The sequence below is a fragment of the Eumetopias jubatus genome, unplaced genomic scaffold (assembly GCF_037043125.1).
Source record: "Eumetopias jubatus isolate StellerSeaLion01/CBP00866 unplaced genomic scaffold, mEumJub1_p1.0 scaffold_3, whole genome shotgun sequence".
NCBI lineage: Eukaryota > Metazoa > Chordata > Mammalia > Carnivora > Otariidae > Eumetopias > Eumetopias jubatus.
The window spans coordinates 29,883,363-29,901,905 of record NW_028274809.1 but is presented as its reverse complement, the minus strand read 5'-3'; the positions used below and the strand labels follow the sequence as shown (position 1 = coordinate 29,901,905).

The 18,543-nt window shown below is 42.2% G+C and overlaps 1 protein-coding gene across 1 annotated transcript in view; it reads left to right on the top strand.

The window, feature by feature from the left end:
* The window catches only part of ADAM23 (ADAM metallopeptidase domain 23), a 165,454-nt gene extending 158,931 nt beyond the window's left edge, over nt 1-6,523 (top strand). The window contains exon 26 of the mRNA XM_028112217.1: nt 6,268-6,523. Coding sequence (XP_027968018.1) covers nt 6,268-6,316 — 49 coding nt within the window. The 3' untranslated portion in view covers nt 6,317-6,523. The remainder of the gene's footprint in view (nt 1-6,267) is intronic.
* The last annotated feature ends 12,020 nt before the right edge of the window (nt 6,524-18,543 follow it).

Below are 18,543 nucleotides of genomic sequence, written 5' to 3'. Positions count from 1 at the left end.
AGTTTGTTCAAATACACATGGCAGATATTCACAAATCAACCTTAATTATGATCAAAATTTGTAAAGCTAACTTATCAGGTTTAGGTGTTTTCATAGCTCAGATTCATTGGATAATTAATTTTTATATCTTTTCATACTGTGGTGGCTTGATTATTATGATTTGTAGATAAGACTTCCTTTGACAAATACTCCCTGTGATAAATTAAGTTCCAACCAGATCTATAGAAACAAATTTAAGTGGGAAATAAGACCATTACCTAAATTCAAAGCCCACTTTGCCTCCATCTGGTTACTCAATAGAGGAAGTTTTTTACTTGGATTATCTGAATAATTGCATTCATTATGAACTTTATGCTATTTTACATTTTGAATCCCGAATTCAAAATATTGAAACCAGATAAAATGTTATTAGAAACTGATTATGAAGGAAAAACAAACCACACGATGATTTAAATACATTCAACATTTTCTGCTAATTTTGTTACCATATTAAGATTTAATGAGTAAGCCTACATATTGTTGAGTGGCTTCAACTTGGAAAGTTGTTATCAGACGGTACTTCCTTTCTACAGAGATATTTGTAACCTTGAACTTGTTTGCTGAAACAGTAGTTTTGGCATCATTATGTTTTCAAAAACACACACAAAATGGGCAACTCAAATTTGAATTTCTGACTGTGGTTTTAACAAACCATTGCCCGGATAATGAGTCACTCAGGGTACCTAACAACAACAACAACAACAAAAGACATATATATTGTTGTTGTTGTTGTTTGGTTTCGGCTGGCCTAATTCAAGCAAAAATTTTTCTTAATGCCATATTACTGTAAAAAAGTCATTGCGCATTATGGTAGTTCCATGATCTGTTATTATTTCATAATGCTCCCTTGAACTTTTTCATCAATATGCTTCAAGAAAAATAAATTTGGCTTGTGCACAAGCTTAAGCCTTCTTGGCATCAGGAAGCCTCCGTTTCAAGGCCTGGAAAACAGTCCTGTGCATCTTCTGCTATCCAGCCACACACAATGCCAAATTGTGACCATCTTGGCCTTTGGAGACAAGAGCACTGTTCTGTAGCAGGACCTCAAAACAGTGGCCTGGCCTAGCGCACAGCTTGAATTGCATGTTTCTTTGGGGAAAAATGGAAAAACTTTTATCCCTGTGTATGTAAGTGGATTAGGCCCTGTGCAGATTATTTATATCTGAGAGACATGTCTAATCATCAGAAGAACAGAGAAAAGGAAGGGGAGATGGACACCTAGTGAGGTGAGAAACAGCCTCTGGTGACTGCTGAGTGGGGACTACTGTGTAGACATGCGTACTGCTGTGCTAAGCCAATGCCCCTTCCCATGCCCTGTGACCCTAACGGTTACGGCAGAGGAAGATGTTGTAGGGAAGCACATAATAATGTGAAGTATACTTATGGCCTAAAGCAAAGAAAAAAGCAAGCACAGAATAATTCTTGAATGTTAGGAGTTTAAACTTGGAGGATCCACTGCTCTTCGTGATGACTATTGGTTGCTCTCTGAGGATCTGAATTTGCTTTAGATTTTAAGAGTAGCCATGTGGTTTATATTAAACGTCAAATAACTACTTCTACTTTGCAAAAAAAGGCTTTGGGTGCCCAATGATGCAGGTTAGGTTCCCCCCCACTTGGGCGGTTTTGGAGACTATTGGTCTAGAAGTTATTTGCTAATTGAACTGAAAGTCTCTGAGTTTTTCATTGAGTTCAATGTAAATACAAAAGAGGGTCATTTAGGATCAGAAGTAGAAAATAGTTTGTAAAAGAGATTGCTCTAAATACTGTCATTGGAAATCCTTCCTGGAACTGTGTTTTACTAGAAGAGAAAAGCAAAGCAAGTAGCAAAGTCGCCTGAGGATTTGGAGGGTCCATAACCTTTTAGGTTAAAGAAAAACTTACTAACTGCTCATGGGAAGTATTGCTTTTTCCTAAAGTCACATTTCTTGGGGTGGAACACTGCGAGTTATTTAAGTGTGGAAGAAGTGTCATACCATACATGACCCGTTCAAGTATAAATGAGCAAACAGCTATGCTCTGACCCCTGACAGTGTCTGCCATTCTCCATAGATTTTTTTCTTAAGCCATATTTCCTCTGAAATAGGTGGTAAAAAGCATGAGTTTTTGTGAGTGTGCATGCGTGTGTGTGACTGTGTGCACCTTGTGAATAAGTGATAATGAAGTTTGGTCAAGATAATTGTGATAAAAAACAATATAAGTCTAGATGACATCTTTCTAGCAGAATAACAGAGTCTGCAAGCTTTGCTTAATGCAAACAAGACTTCCATAAGCAATGTTGTAGAACTCCCGAGAAGAAAAAGAAATGCTTTATTTGGTAGGTTATTTCACTGAACATAGTCTGATACATGGGGTAATGTGTGGTAACCAGTTAATCCCATACTCCAGAAGTGGTCAGTTTATGGATTCCCAGTCTTTGGAGCATTAGTACTCTGAGAAATCCTGTGAAAAATGAAGACAGGTTCTTGGCACACTGATTTGTCCAACTTTTCCCCCCAAATCTGCATCCATTTACAAGCCCTCTCCATCACCTGCACACACAGAGTAAAGCTAGGGAGTGTGCTGCAGAGTATTGCAAGCCTTGGTCCTGGTTGACTCATGAAGACTCACAGCCTCTGTTCAGTTTTGAACAGTAATGCTGCTTGATTTGATTTTTAGGGCTGTTGCTTTACTAGACATTAGCAAAATCAAGTAGATGGAGGATCATTTTAGTAGCATCATCTCTAAATCTTAGGAAAGGTAACAAATACATGAAAAGAAGATTTCATGTTTCCATTTGAAAATGAACAGAATTGCGGGTCCCACCCTGGACGTGGTTTGTTTTTTTTTTTTTTATTGGACATTCCCTAAATGTGAATATAGGAATGAGATGGGAGCAATGCAGTTATTTTACATGACTATGAAGTATGTGAACACCATAAACGATGGTGGTCAGAAAGAGAAATTCTAGGTGATAATAGTTAAAGAACTTGAAGGTAACAGTGACATAGTTTGTTGACTGGATTGGGGGATGAGTCTTGAGCTCTTCCAGCCATGTTTCCATGCCTCAGACTATGGAGTTCTATCACCATGTCCCACTTTCCCACCACTTGTTCTCAACGTAATTCAGTGGCAGCAGTGGTCATACGCATGGCAGAGCTGCTCTTGACATTAAAAGCGTTACTTTAATAAGTCTGCATAGTAACCATGATTTCCTCTCTATGAGAAGTTAACTTGGGTTACAAGTTCTTACTGAGCCTGATTTTGACCATAAGCAATTCTGTTTGGCCTGCTGTGTTCCATTTCAGAGGACATGCTAAAGAAAAGGTACTCACATAAATGATATGTAAAGGATCATATCTGGGTTTATCACAAGGAAAGTTACAATTTTGAATGTCAAGTTGGATGAAATTTGGAAGGAATTTAATATTGCTAATTATGTTTTCTCAAAAGAGTAAATGTCTTTTGTTTCTGATTTTTGTAGAATTAGGAAGTGGAATCAACTGTAGCTAGTGTTTCTATGAGGAAAACCAAGCTGCTGCTTATCTGAATTCCATGACCATATCCCAGTGGGAAACAGGAGCCTAATTCCCTTAAGTCCTGTAGCTCCTGGGTTAGGCACTTTCTCACTCAGACCTAGCAGGCTGGCCAGGAAGACCCAAGGTCAGCTCCCTGACTCAGCCCTCTAGGGAAGTGAACGCTGTCAAAGGTGGCCTAGGAGGGGTTGAGGGAGGGTGAGTGACGACTCACTGTGGAAAGAGAAGAAGGTGATAGCAGTGAGTAAATATATACCCTTGAAAGAACTAAAGGCCTTATAAACCGGAGATGCCTGTTGTTACCTGAAGAGCTTTGTTTTAATTTTGTATAGATGTATATACATATAACATATATTGTACACAAAAGTATAGGTTTTTCAGACATAAAGATTTATGAAAACTGGGCCAATGCAAAGCTTATGGGTTATGCTAATATTGTATAATGATCCAGAAATACCTCACGGGTTATGATGAGAAAGATCGTTGCCTTCCCAATTCTAGTGAGCGGAGGGAATTCACATGAAACACTTGTGGAAGGGAGGCAGCGAACATCTACCTGTGATAGTTGCGCTTTCACATTAAAATGGAAAGAAAAGATTTTTTTTCCTGTAGAAAATTCAGGGCAGGCAGTTCTCAGTATATGGTGAGTTCTCGCAAGTCACTGTGGTAGTTTTGCAGTTGATACGTGAGGAGCCCTCCCAGTCAGCCTGCCACGGGAGGGTCCCTCTCTGTCCTTATCACAGGGCCCTGCCTTCCTTCTGCTGGGATGTCTGTGGAGGAAATGTAGTGCCCTGTTGTTATTCAGAGTCCACTTTCCCGCAGAAATACAGGGTTCTACAGGGTGGCATGGCCTCCTGGTCTGGCCTGGGAATGCATTCACCCTGTAAAATAGATTTTCTTTAAAATAACGCAATCTAAACTTCCAACACTGACTTTGGAGCACAAGCTTTTGGACACTGGAGGTTGACTGTATTCCAGGCTGAAATGGGAAGTCCTATCTCCATTTAAAAATGGACTGGATTGCAGTTAAGACCTCGGACATGGCTATTTATCTGCCATTCCCTGAATTTGAATAAGGGAATTTAGATGTGAGCAATATAGTCGTTTACATGCACAGCCCTAGCTGGCTCGATCTTTCCTCTATATTCGTTTTTAATTGAGGGGACATTAGTTTTGCATTTCTCTCCAGTTCCAGCAATAGATAGCTGAATTGGTTGGAGTCCCTGGTCCTTCAGGGTCATTTGGCAAGGTCAGGCAGTCCTTGTTTTTCACCATCTGACTCACGAGGAGAGTTGTTTCTTACACACTTACCCTTAAGGGCTGTGAGTGTGGGTAGTAGGCACAGGTGCTGTGCTCTGAAGCAAACGAACTCTGTGCCAGATGCATTATGGGAGATGTCCCCTTTGGATCCCAAAGCAGCCATAATGCCTGCTTTCAAAAGAGGGTGGTTGGAGGTGACAGGGGCTGGGGAAAAAAGGAAGTAGCCCTGTTGCAAATAATGTTTGCATCAATGGATTATCTGCTAGGCCAACAAACCACAGGCTTAGGCCATTAATGAAGCCATTTTTAATGAAACCTTTTAAAAGAAAAGAGATTTTCTTTAAAGATTTATTTTTTTTTCAATTTTTGTTCTTTCAAAAGAGAAGTATCAATGTGGTCATCTTGGGAGAAATGAGAACTTTTGCGGGATGCCTTTATACATATTTTGAGCTTTGGTATTGTTTTTATTTTGAATTACATGGTGGAGGGGAGGAACACACTATAATTTTTTGGCACTTAGGGCTGAAAGGGTGTCCAGCCGGCCCTGAGTGGGCAGGGGAGAGAGGGATCTCGGGGACTCCTCGGGCTCCAGTCTTGCATGATGCCTGGTGGCAGCGTTGCACCCGCCCAGTGCGCAGACTAAATGCATGAGCCCCCTTGCTTGATGCCCCACATGAAGCCAGACCATGGGGAGGTTGCAACCAACTTCTGTTGTTGCCTTGTAATGTCTTGCTGGTTCTTTTCTTTTTCTCTTTCTCAACATAGGAACCACTTTTTAGGAGACTGGACACTGTGAGCAAGGCATTTTAACTTGCTTATTTCCACTAAGCTTAACTGCTGCATTTGCTTAACTAACCCGAGCCTGTGTCCATTCTCCTTGGAGTGTACCGTCTTACCGTGCACTCTGGTTTTCAACTTGTTAGATATGAAAAATGCTTGTTCCATGGTGGAGTAAGAGCTCACACATCAAGGCAGCAAGATAACTGGGTAGAACATAGCTCTTTGCCCTCATGGCGAAGGCCGATCCACTGATAAAGAACTCTCAAGTGGTGGAAGGAGGCAGCTAGGAGCCCTTCAGAGTTTTGCGGAGCTCCCCTAGTAGCCCCCTGGAATGTCGGAAGAACCCTTCCTGTCATGTTCGTCTGGTTAAAATTAGCCCATGTCCTTTACTTCCGAAATAAGAGACCAGTTGGACTGCGGAGGCTTTCAGGGATTTAAAATGCACAACTCGAAGCTTCTTTTGGTCTTTACAAATGGCTGTACTCTAGTGGAGATGTTGTAAAGACATTCAAACGTGTGAGCTGTTCTGTACCTCCAGTTATTTTGGGAAGTCTGCCCCCGTGTGAGTTGATTACTTTGCTCTGGAACTAGTGTTGTTGTCATTATCATCACCCTCCTCTCATCATGATCTGATTAATAGTGTGGATTTTTCCCTCTCTGCCTGCATCTCTGGAAGAAATGTCAAGAAGAGGAGGTTCGATCCCACTCAGCAAGGCCCCATCTGAGGCCGTGGCAGCGGGTGAGCGGTGCCTCACACTGTTGGATTCTGGGTGAGACATACCCGCTGCACCCTTGCTGGAACTGTTAAGTCTGTAAGCAAGACTGCCGGGTGGTTAATGACCACAGGACTGAAGTTGGGGGACAGGGATGGGGTAAAAGGAAACTGTGCTTTGGGGAAATAATTTCAAAGAACCCCTCTCACCACCTGTCAAGAAAAGGGGATAAAAGACAATGTTATAAAAAGAACTATTTCAGAACCGTTTTTTTTTTCTAACTAAAGGAAGAAGGAACAACAAAAAATTAAGTGCAATAAAAGAACCATTAAAAAATAGCAAATGATTTTTTTCCTTTCCTCAGCCTGCTGGCACATAATATCTTCTAAATGATTTGGCATGATTTTTTTTTTCTTTTCCTACCAATGACACACTCCAGTGGCATGAAGATCTAATTTTCAAAAGGGTAAAATCCGCATGGCATATCTGCAACAAGCAGCTAGCAAGCCAATCCACAGCAAAACCTGCAGCTGAATTCCCAAGGTGAAGATGGCCCAGGAATACGCGGAGGTTGCCTGGCCCTCACCCCCTCATCTATACCGGGCCACGAGAGACTCCACGGACCCCTGCTCTTGTTGAGTCCCTTTCCCCTCGTGTGTTTGCCTGGACCAAGCATCCTTTGGAAATGGGAGCTGGAATTTGAACAATGATGCTATTGTATAGTTCTTTTATAAATGTAAATATGGAAATAAGAGATTTTGACACATCATTTTCACTTGTCTGTACCGGAATATTTTTCTTGTAAAGGTTCTCTGTAGATTTGAGTTTATTGTTTGCTCCCCATCTTTTGGGTTCTTTTCACTGTTTTCTCTCTCTCTTCTCTGATAATGCGTTGTTCAGTGATTTGGAGGCTTGCTTCAAAAAGACAGATGTAGCCACAGATGCAGGGAGTTTGGGCACAAAACAGGTGCAAGTTAACAAGGAAATGCTTGAACGAAATGAAATGCTTGAAACCAAAAATATGCAAAAGCGGGGCAGGGGGGACACAAACAACTAAATAACCCATATTAAAAACACAAAAATTATGTAAATGCAGATATATGTACTGACAAGTCTAACATTTTTTGATGTCATTATAAATGTATGTATATAATGTAAGAAAGTAGACACCCTCTCGTATGAATCACAAAAGTGCCAAGCTCATGATTTGCGTTTTTGGTTTTTGACAGTTTTCTTTCCCTGTCTTTAATGTGAAAGGAGGATAAACTTAAAGCCTTAAATTAAAAAATAACTTTTCAATGTTAAAAAACTGGGTGTGGGGGGGAAGTTAGGCTTTTCATTTTATTCACATCGATTATTGTCAATATCTCATTCATGCCTCATCTTCCCGCCTCGAGATACAGGTGGTGGAGCCCCAGCGGCAAGCTGCTAATGGACGCAGAAGCCGTGGCTGCTTTCCCGTGAGCGTGGCTCTCGTGGGCTTTACGTCTGTGTGTTGCATTTTCCACAAATCTTGTTGGGGGCCCGTAGTGTGTGACTGGTCTGTGGGATGTTCTGGATTGTGATGGGATTCTACTACTCACAAATTCGTGATCTAATTTTGCTTCCAGGCAGATGTGCAGATGTAATCTGGGTTCCCACGTCCCTCCAAGTTTCCTTCACCGGCACCGCTTTCTTCTTCCATTTAGGATCAAGATAGCTTCCGTTCAAGTGTTCAGTATATACATGAATAAAGAAATCTGGTCCTGACTTGGTTTTGAATGTAGAAACTTGTACGTGAGTCCTTCAGTCAGCACCCACTTAGAGATGAGCTTTCCTGAAGCCCCCACCCTGAGAACCTGCACTTCTCTAACGTCCCCTTTTCAGGAACGGGACACGCCATCCTACTGTTCACTTCATGACAACCAAATGAGTTGCTAGATTTGGCTTTCAGTCCCTTTCCAGCAAGATTCATGACACCAGTCTCACAGTTTTTGCGATAATGTGCTAAAAGTGTACTGCTTAAAACTGTGGGGTTTTTTCTCCCCCTGGGTATATTTAATTGCGGCAGTATCACAGTCATAGAGCAGAAACCTTAATTTCAGTATGCTGAACTCACCTAACATCTTAATCCTGTTACTGCTCTCTGAGTACTAGGTGCTACCCAGGTCCGCAGTCTTTCTCTAGAACTAGCTGTATATTTATATTGTAACAACAGGGCTATCTACAAGGTTTATCAGCCTTATTCTTGGCTTCATGAGACACAGGCTGTACCCCTCCACCTAGTGGCAACGGCCCTTTCAGCCTAGAGGAAACTCAGATTACTTGGCATCTCTTCCTGTCACTGTATTGTCTTTGTTGCTAGATCCTGCTCCACCTGTTCCTGAGTGCACCACACACATTTCCCTGCTCTTCCGGAGGCACGCACCACGGGTGACTTCACAGAACCAAAACCATGGTGGTTACAAAACAACTTAAATCTCCATTATTAACTTTCGAGCATTTCACAGACAACATTGTAAGTGTGCGATGTTACGTTTTAAATCAGACCACAGTGGTCCCCAAATATTATGTACATAATGGCAAATGTCGGTGTAACTGTTTGTTACACTGGCAGTCTCCTAGGTAACTGAACCTATGTTCCAATGTTAAATTATCTGTGTGTATATGTAAAATACACAAGCTTTAAGCTGCCTGTGTATGAAGATGAAAGATAATGCACCCATACCAACCGTAAACAATGGATTATAATTATTTTTGGTGGTACTCGGTTATGTCTTTCTGAACTCTTTGCTGTCTTTTCTCTTGCACATGCCGTTCGTTTGCTGATTTTTGTGGTGAGAGTAGTCCTTTTTATTAATTTGAGCTCAAAGCATAAGCGTATTGCCGTCTCACTGTTACCCAACAAGAGTTAGTGTTAAGTGGTGACAAGTTCCCATTTCATCTGCTCTTCTTTGCTGCATTAATTAACGACACCTGGATGAGGAGGTGTGCGCTAACTTCATTGCTCACCTGGGATACTGCATGAGCCCACTGAATTAGTGCTACTCCTATTAGATAAATGAGCAGTACACATAGGTGCATGTTATGAAACATGAATCACATAGAGCTGTGGAGTTTTACCAAGTAGTATGTTTTTTGTTTTCGTTTTTGTTTTTACTATGCAAAGATGGGAAATGCACAAACTTCTCAAAGACTCCAGTGTCTGAAGAACTTTACAAACAATACTTGAACCTTTCTTTCAAGTCACCCCATCATATTTTATAGTCATTGTTGCTTCCATTGTTAATTTTCATTTTTAAATGGTTTGTAATTTTTTAAGTGTACAACCTGAAGTTTTGTTTGAAGTTAATAAATTCATTCATAATTTCGTTGGCTGCCTATGAATGGAGATTCAGTAGTCATTGTATGCATCTTTTGGTCAAGTGTGTATTAAAATCTTTGTTAATGTAGACTGTTGTAGCTTTATACTTTGATCAATTTTCTTTGGCCCCCTTTTTTGTGTTATCTTGTGTTGAATCAATGGCCATGTGCCCGATGTCAAGAGTTTTAGCACTGGCTTCTCAATCAAAGGCTCACGGAAAATTTAAGCAGTCAATGGAGCAAAATAAAATCTCTGATTCATGAGAAACCTATTCCTGATTAGAATTCAGTTTCATTAGATTTATTGGCAATGCTCTGCCTCTTATAAATCAGGGGGAAAAAAACCCACCTTAGGATCATACCGTTATCAGTTTTTTTTTCTTTAGTGTCTCTCTTCTGCATCTAAAGGGGATGGCTAGTAATAAGATCCACACTTTTGACCTGGTACCAAATTTACGATCAAGCTATAAAGAAGATAGAAGTATTTGGTTATACAAATCGTTTTATCAAAAACATTCGAAGGAAGGAGTTTCCTCACACCTCATATGGGATTGGTCACCAAATGATACTCCTTCTTTACAAATGTCTTTTGGTCTGTCTCCTCCATCCTTGGTTTGGCCTCAGCAGACACAGGTAACTCACGTACATCTAGCACGCTGACATGAAAAGAGGTTGATCTGAACACATCGTTCTTCCGCTGGAAGTTCACAGGGGCTCTTCATCTCCTCTAGGATGAAGTTCAAACTTAATAGTGTGGCTGAAACTTCTCCCTGCCTTTCATAGTGTCACCCTTGCTTATTTTTCCAGCCATCATCAGCTTATCTTCTCAGTCCCCTTAAGATTCCCCTCCAAGAGCCTCTTCTATCCAAGCTGAATAATCTTACGGAAATTTTATGTCCATTCACCATAATTCATTTGTTTCTATGTCATTTCTTGTAATAAAAGAAATACAGAAACACTTTAAAATAACAGAAACATCATACTTTAAACCAGAAAGCACGTGAGTATCATTTAAGTTTGACTTTAAAAGAATTATCTGATTTTTTTGATGCGTTTTCCTTTAAGTCATTCTGTTTTTGAGGTTGACATTGAACTGATTTCTCCCCCATGCTCCCTTGGATACTGACTGAGAAAGGTGGTCTGAAACCAGAAACTCCCTAGACACAGAACAGCAGCCCTACAGTTAAAACTTGGATGTGAATAATTAAGTAGATAATCCATATGCTCACAATGGAATTCTTTTTTTTTAAAGATTTTATTTATTTGAGAGCACACGAGCAGGGGGAGGGGCTGAGGGAGGGGAGTGGGAGAGGGAGGTGCAGGGGCAGATTCTCCACTGAGCAGGGACCCCCCCACCTGGGGCTGGATCCCAGGACCCCGGGGTCATCACCTGAGCGGAAGGCAGACGCTTAACCGACTGAGCCACCCAGGTGCCCCTCACAATGGAATTCTTAAGTCACTTTTGGAATTTAAGATAGGCACCCTTTTGGTTAATGTGCAAGGGTTAGGGACTTCCATTTATCAATTTACTCATTTAACAAATATTTATTAAGCCCCTATGCCAGGAACTCCTAGTGGAAATTGAAGGAACGGAAGGAAATCCTTGGTCTAAAGTTGCCCACAATTTAGCAGGGAGATACATGATCACCATGACAGACAACATCATGAATGGGAGAGATGAGAACTCATGTGGGGCAGGTGGGGGAGGGACGCACGAAGGCTTCCTGAAAGAAGTGAGTTTTGAACTATCTGGAGAGATGACAAGAGTGCACTAGTCTAAGAAAGTGGGAAGCACACTCAAGGCACAGGAAGCAATGTGCCAAGACCCAGGAAGAGCGGCTCAGACCCTCGGTTAAGGAATGCTAAGTGTCCATGTTTCCTCCCATTCCTTCTCCCTCCCTCTTCCCTTCCTTCTTTTCCTCCTACCTTTCACAAACGATCTATAAAAATCCTGCAGTGTTGTGCCAGGTCACAGGGATGCAAGGATGAGCTCTCAAATCTTGGAAATAAGATGCATCATAAGTATCCTAGTGGACATAAGTATTAGGTATTTCAGAAGAAGAGAGGAGGGTGACTATTGCTGCCCTTGAAATCAAAAAGGGCTTCACAGGGGAGGTGGCATTTGAGAAAAAAAAATCTGTGCCACTGGACCTAATTGCCGTGATAACTCATTGTAAGGTTAACCAGGACTTATTTTGGTTGGTGGAAGTCCGCTCATAAATACCTTGAAGAAGAACAACCTGTAACGTCGAGTCTAACTTTCAGATATCTGAGTTCTTCTAGATTGTGTGGAGATGATTATTATCAGATTCTCCGCCAGAACCTTGTATTCGTTAAATATTTTCCCGTGGATGTGCTCATCATGGTTCAGTCTTAAACGTTTGGGGCTGTCAGTAATGACAACGAGGGCTTTTTGACCTGACCTGTAAACTTCTAATATTTTCTTTGCATAAAGATCCCTGGCTTAATTTCAGTCTGGAGTGAGGGGGTGAATAAAAACCACAAATGCTTTTAAAGCATCATTTAGTGGGTCCTTTGATTAATGAAGGGTCAAAATCATTTTCCACCTGCAATTGCACTTCTGGTCCACTAAAGTTGATGTTTATCTGTTTTTTCTGCCTTGGAGAGAAGGTTACCATTCCTTGAGCTTTTCTGAAACCTGTCAGCAGGTCTGGCTCCTTGACTAGAACAAGTTCTTGGCCACAGTCGTGACTTCTGGAGAGAAAGCAAATGCCATGATCCCTCATTAACTGAAAATAATTGTCCTGCTGGGATCTGCTGATGCTCCTTTGCCGGCTGATTGCGTGCATACATACACACTGGCCCTGGTGTGGCTGCAAAGACTGCACTTGTGACCCCACAGAGTCTACCCTTATGAAAACATTTATCTGACTGTGATGCTCATTGAAAGCCAAATTAGCTGAGTCAATCGATCGGTCCTACAAAAACAAGGCAAAACAAAGCAAGGCAAAATAAAACAAAACAGAACAAAAATCTTCGTCCTGAACGATCAGGAGTATGTCAAGGGTTCTTCAGATCTCTTTGGAGCTTGAAATAGCTTCCAGTCTTCAGGGGGTAAATGAGCTTGCAGCAGAGCTCCCAGCTTCTTCAGGCCCAGGCCTCAAGGTGAAGACACAAGAAGGTAACTTGGATTGTAAATAACATCAGAGACGCCTCTAGTCTGCAGCAGCAGACATGGCGTTATGGGGCCGTTGCAAATCCCACAGAGATAGCAAATGGACTGTATGCAGTAGGTTTTCCTATGGAGGTGAAAGGGCCATAAAACAAGGGTGGCAAATTACCCAAATGAGCAGAACGGTGCAGTCTAGGAGACCAGAGTGGGTGGGGAAAGTGAGCTGGACTGGAGAGCACAGGCCCTGTCTCTCCTCAACTCCAGCCAGTTGTCACCAGGTGGAAAATTGGTTCCTTATTGCCCTTTCCATTTATTTTTCCAGAGGAGCAAGAAATCCAGATTTGTAAACAAAATTGCCTAGTTTTTACATGGTGCAGCCAATTCATATTTTAAAAACACTGAGTGGGTCAAGGTGGTGCAGACAGAACCTGTCTTCGTGTAGGATTGAGCCTGTTAGCCCCTAGTATGTACTTTCTCCCTACATTAGTGAGACATTCTCACATGTGGCCTCCTGAAATCTTCTGATCGCTCCAGTGAGTACCCAGACATGGCCTTGCTCCCAATCAGGGCTGCAGGTTGTCAAGTGGAGAATCAGGCAGGTGTTCACCTGAGTTGCCACTTACAATGTTGACGTAACTGTTGTTTTGTGTGGATGAGGCAAGCCACAGAAAGCAGCCTGCCCAGAGGTACTTCCTTTGGATGGTGTTTTGCGTGCTAAGCTTATTCAGATGTGCTCGTTGGTGAGCGATGAACTAATAATGCACTGGCAAATAGGCTTTGTCTCAATGATCACTAAGGCAGCTCAGTGGCTGCCTGGATCCTAAGCCATGTCTGCCATCTGTTAGAGCGATGTGGTTGATTATGAATGTCTGCTACCTGGCAACCAGAAGTAGCCGGCTAGATCCATACAAATCTTAAGACAGTGTTTCTTTCAGTTTTTGACTCTCGAAACCAATTGGATATAGGGGTGAATCAGCCAATTGAGCTAATTCAGAGGTCCTATGTAATTTTCTGGATCCAGGGAAAAATAAGAAAATGATTTTTAAGAGGATTTTTAAAAAGATTTTTATTTATTTGAAAGAGAGAAAGAGAGATGGAAGGAGGGAGGGAGAGAGGGAGAGAGCCCTAGCAGAGGGGAGGAGCAGAGGGAGAGGGAGAAGCAGACTCTCTGCTGAGCAGGGAGCCCTATTCGGGGCCTATCCCAGGACCCTGGCATCATGACCTGAGCCGAAGGCAGACGCCTAACTGAACCACTGAGGTGTCCCAAGAAAAAGATTTTTGAGCAAAGAAATGCAGAAGCTGAAAAATTCAGCAGGAAGGAACAACTTAAATTTTTTTCTGATTAATTATGAAAATCTACATGTCTAGTGCAGAAAAACTGAGAAACAAACAAAAATTTAGAGAAAATTTAAATAGTCTTAATCTAATCAGCAAGATAAAACCTCCATCAAATATTCTGTTAATTTCTTGACTCTTCCTTTTGTTTTCTCTCACCGCTACAGAATCAGCCCACAAAGATGGGCAGCAAGTGGGTCTCTCTGAGGATATGTGTTTTCGTTCTCCCGCTCGTGTGCATGCGTGCGTGTGTGCGCACGCACGCACACGCGCGCACCTGCTAGTACCATGTTCTGTGTTCTACTGGCTCCAGAAACAGATGAGACAGTCAGATCATTAGGGCAAAGTAATACTTCTAATCTCTTAGCCTCGGCTCAGGCTGTTTCTTCTGCTGAGAAGACTTCTCCTTCCTCTCCTGCAGCCCCAGTCAAATTCCTATGCATCCCCATGTGTCGCCTCAAATGTTACCTTCTTCATGAAGTCTTTCCTGGTCCTTCCACTGCTTTCTAGGTATGCACAGAGATGGGGGCTCCAGTTAGTGGTGGAGCTGGAATGAAACTCCAGGTACTTTACACTTCGGAGTCCACGGTCTAGCCACTAGTCATTTTATTGCCCCTCTTTTATCGCCATTTTTCAGTTGAAAAAAAAACCCTTTCAATGTTGAAGAAGTTAAACACCTTCCTTAAGATCATCATTTCAATAAGTGGCAAGGCCAGACTCAGGACACAGGCCGTCCAATTCTGGATCTTTTCTTGAACCCAGGAGAGCATGGAATATAGCACCTGTAACCCAAGAAAAGGAGCAGGAGGGTGTTAACAGTAGGTCCCCAGAGAGAATCACCTGCTGCCTACCTCCGTGGGCTGAATCAACCAGGACAGGTCCTGGAACCACTACTTGCTGCCAGCGCTGGGAGACAGGGAGTGTCCCAGCTCAGAGAACCTGTGTGGTAAAGTCTTCCCTTTCTAAATGTAAATGTTAGTCTCTTGCTAGAACTAGAGAGAGGGATAGCGGGACTGAAGGAAGAGCCTGAAAACGGATTCCTGTGGCACTCCACCTAAGAGGGAACATGTAAACCAGCTCGAAGAATGTGTAGGGCGTTGAGTGAAAAAAGAAATGGGATTTTTGTTGTTGTTACCTCTGACAAGTGAAAGAGTTTCCTGTTACAAAACTGGTGAGTGAAAGATTACAGGAATGCCATGTTCAATTCCGTATGAAAAAGAACTCCGCTGAGTCAATGAGTACTGTGAACGTCTACTAATGAAAGACCTTTGGCTAATTTTGGTGGATTGGGAATTCTGATGCCCAGATGTTGCTCTGCAGGATAGCAGAGTTTAGTAGAGGAGCTGAGAACTAGGGAAAGAATGACGATTTATGATGGAAAGTGTCACACTAGGTAAAGGAAATACAGCTAAACTATGGAAGATCAGCAGAGGAAAATGCTACTTCCTGCTACAGAGGTGAAGGAAGGAGATCCACGAACTTCTCGGGGTAAGGTAGCATTTGAACTGGTATCGAAAAATTGGTGCACTATGGACATAGGGAAATGGGGAGGAAAGTGTTACAGCTTGAACTAGATAGGATGTACAAGTTCAGCGAAAATAACAAAGACCAAAAATACCAGTGGCTTAAACAAGATGGGAGTTGTTGTTTTTGTTTTTTTTTTTTCTTCCATGAGCAGTCCAGAGCTGGTAATGGTGACTCCACACACCCGCCATCTTCCTGCCGAGCCATCCTTCGTACATAGCTTCCGTCCCATGGAACAAGTGCTCGGTGCCGGTGTCCACCACCCTGTCTGCCTTCCAGGAGCAGGAAGGAAGAAGGAAACATGGAGGGACTACCAGTTCCTCTGGATTCCAACTCGGCAGTTGCGTGTATTGCTTTTCATCACAGGCACTGCTTAGAACTTAGTCACATAGCCAGACCTCGTTACAAAGGAGACTGGCGAATGTAATGGGTGGGGCAGATTATTACTAAAGAAACAGGTTAGAGGGGAACATTGAGAGACAGCTGGCAGTTTGCCGCGGAGCTTATAGGAAAGTGACCGTGGGGAATCGTGAGGATGGATGAGGACCCCTGGGTGGGTGCGTGATGTGCTGCTCAGATCCACTTTGAGGAATAAAGGGAGTAGAAAGGATTTATTCCTTTATCTTCTGGCAGTGCCACAAGAAGATGGGCATCAGCTGTTGGCCATTTTGGGGTTTGCCTTGACTGAAGAAAACTGCCCTTGCTGAGGTGGGCCCCATCCAGTGGTGGATCAGTGTGGGCTTATCAAGGCCCAGGCCTCTGGCCCTGACCCAGGACAGCTCTCAGGGCCAGACCAGCTCCAAAACCTCCTCCTTCCTCCACTGGGCCTGTGAGGAAACTCGTCTCCTTCTGCCCAATCCTACTTCCTTCCCTCTCTAGTAAATAGCTTCTCCCTACTCTCTGCCTCAGAGTCTGCATCCCAGGGAACCCCATCTGTGACGCTGGCCACGCAGCTTGGTTTTATTAGAGCACAGGGTATAAAGAAGGGAAGGAAGTGAGGAATGACCTATAGCTTTGGGTAAAGTTGTCAATTACAAACTGTGGTGTGTGGACTTGATTCTTAGGCAACTGCAGGAAGCAGGTTTCTGAGGATCAGAGTAATGGAAGCTATCTGGCAGTAGGATATAAGATGGAGTGTGGGGCGGAGAGCCAGGAGGTAGTATCCAAACCAGTTAGGATGCCAGGCCCATACCACAGATCCGGGATAAGGAGGAATTGAAATAGGGCTCTTGCAAGGCAAAAAGGAGTAGAAGGAACAGATCACACAGGTGGGGTCAATAGAAGTGTGCAGCTGGTTGTGGGAAGCAAGAGAGAGGGAAGGGTAAAAGATGAAGGCCAGGTTTGATACCTAGTAGTTGGGACGATGGGGACAGTGTGGAGGAGATCCTGATTTAGGGGGCAAACATGTATTCCATTTTAGATCTGTTGGATTCGAGGGGCTTGATAGAAATCAGGTGAAGATGTCCAGCATGTTACTGAAATGAAGATATAGAACACCTTGGAAGGGTTAGGATGGAAATATTTACTTGAGAACCATCTTTGGACGTAATAATTTAAGCCATATAATGAGAGGCAAATTCTCGAAGTGGTACCACAGAAAGGGAAAGGGAGAGAATGGGGGGGACAGAGAGCTGATGAGACTGGGCGAAAATAGGGAATAAATGTAGCAGAGGAAGAATATTACTTCCATGAGATTGGCACTATGTGCTCAAAGATTCTACTGGCAGCAGAACTGAATTCGGTTGGTCCCAAGACAGAACTTAGCAAGCAAGGGTGAATCCAGTCTTCCTGCTGTGGCCATGATTCCAACTGATATGAAATCAATAATGGCTTCCCATAAAGGGCAACATTCAACTTCCTCAAATCCTGGGAGCTTCACTAGGTTATATTTCAATATATTTAAAATCCCTCACTAGGATATATTTAAACTGGGATGTCCAAACTTGAAGGAACTTTTGACAATACCACCGTGTAGCAAAAGAATGGATTTTAAAATCCTTTTACTTCCATTACTGTAACCGTATTTATACTTTCTTTAGTCCAAGTGGAAATTATGAACATTTGGTATTTCAGGAACAAGAGATGAGAATGACACTCCCCTACTTATTAGAAGCCATATATTGATTTATCAGCAGAGTAGTTGTTTATTAATAATACCATGATGGCTTTCCATAGAAAAGTATTACTCCTGGGCCACAATGATTTAAGTGCAGATGAGTGGTATAAGGTAGAACACAACAAAGGTGGTAATTGTTCTTGAGTCTTCAAATTACATTCTCAGTACCGCACAAAGGAGAGGTAAGATGCTTAAGACATTTCACCAGGCATTTTGAGAAATGCGATTTGAACAAAAGAAATAAAAGAAGCTGATCCAAAGAGGAAGTCGTGGTTACAGGTAATCAAAATGGCTCTGTATTTCATCGAGTTCTCAGAAAGTTGTATAACCTCTCTTTTCCTGGTGATGTATTGCCCAGAGCCACATTTCATTAGCTATGGTTAGAAATGAAGAAATAAATTTTTCTTTATTAAAGTTAAAAAACTCTGAGAAGGCCTTGTACTCAAATACTTATATGAGACCAAACACTCAGATGAAAGAAGGAAAATGTAGTCAATTCAGTCCATTTTGGCTTTGTTCTCAGGATATAGATACCGAGTAGGTAGCTGTCCATATAAAATAAAAAGCCTTTTGCTTTTTACAGATGAATGAATTACAGAAGAATGTCCCTGGAAGAAGTCCTTTGACTATCAAAGTTTGTACAATTTCCAGTTAGTTGCCCGGAAAGGCAAACAATTCATATATCCACATTTCACATATCACTTATATTGATGGACTATTACAAATATTTTATAACATAGATCATCTCTTTGTTTGGCTGACTTTCCCTTTGTTTGGCTCTAACATAGA